The sequence below is a fragment of the Merops nubicus genome, unplaced genomic scaffold (genome assembly GCF_000691845.1).
Source record: "Merops nubicus isolate BGI_N331 unplaced genomic scaffold, ASM69184v1 scaffold24625, whole genome shotgun sequence".
In the NCBI taxonomy this organism is placed as follows: Eukaryota; Metazoa; Chordata; class Aves; order Coraciiformes; family Meropidae; genus Merops; species Merops nubicus.
The window spans coordinates 1,564-1,999 of NW_008610621.1; the positions used below are offsets into that span (position 1 = coordinate 1,564).

The window sequence follows — 436 nt, forward strand, 5'->3', positions numbered from 1 at the left end:
CCGGCAGCCCCGAGCAGCACATTGGAGAAGCCGAGGGGATCGTGGCACCTCGTGAACCCCCCACCCCGGGGTGTCACAAGGAGGATTTGGCCTGGGGTGCCTGGCATACCGTGGGAGGAGGAGAACCTCTGCCAATGAGGGGCACGTTCTCGTAGCGAGGGTTTCCACCGAAGAGCACGGCTTGGTTCCTGCAGGGGGGAGAGCTCGTCAGAGCTGGGGGCACAGCAAGACCCCCCCCCGTTATCCTGTGACCCCCCCAAGGACCAAAATGGGGGGTTGAGTTGGTTGACAGCCTTCTAGAGGGGAGAGAGTGAGCTGAGAAGGGCACCAGCATCCCGGGCTGGAGCAGCACTGGTGTGGCCAGCAGGACCAGGGCAGTGCTTGGCACTGGGGAGGATGATCCTCAAGTCCTGGGGTCAGGTTTGGGCGCCTACCT

At 63.8% G+C, this 436-nt stretch overlaps 1 protein-coding gene across 1 annotated transcript in view; it reads right to left on the bottom strand.

The window, feature by feature from the left end:
- Window positions 1-109: 109 nt before the first annotated feature.
- Window positions 110-436, bottom strand: part of LOC103773599 (protein tweety homolog 2-like) — a gene marked incomplete at both ends in the record, with an annotated part of 1,280 nt that continues 953 nt past the window's right edge. Inside the window, one exon of the mRNA XM_008940976.1 lies at window positions 110-188. Coding sequence (XP_008939224.1) covers window positions 110-188 — 79 coding nt within the window. The remainder of the gene's footprint in view (window positions 189-436) is intronic.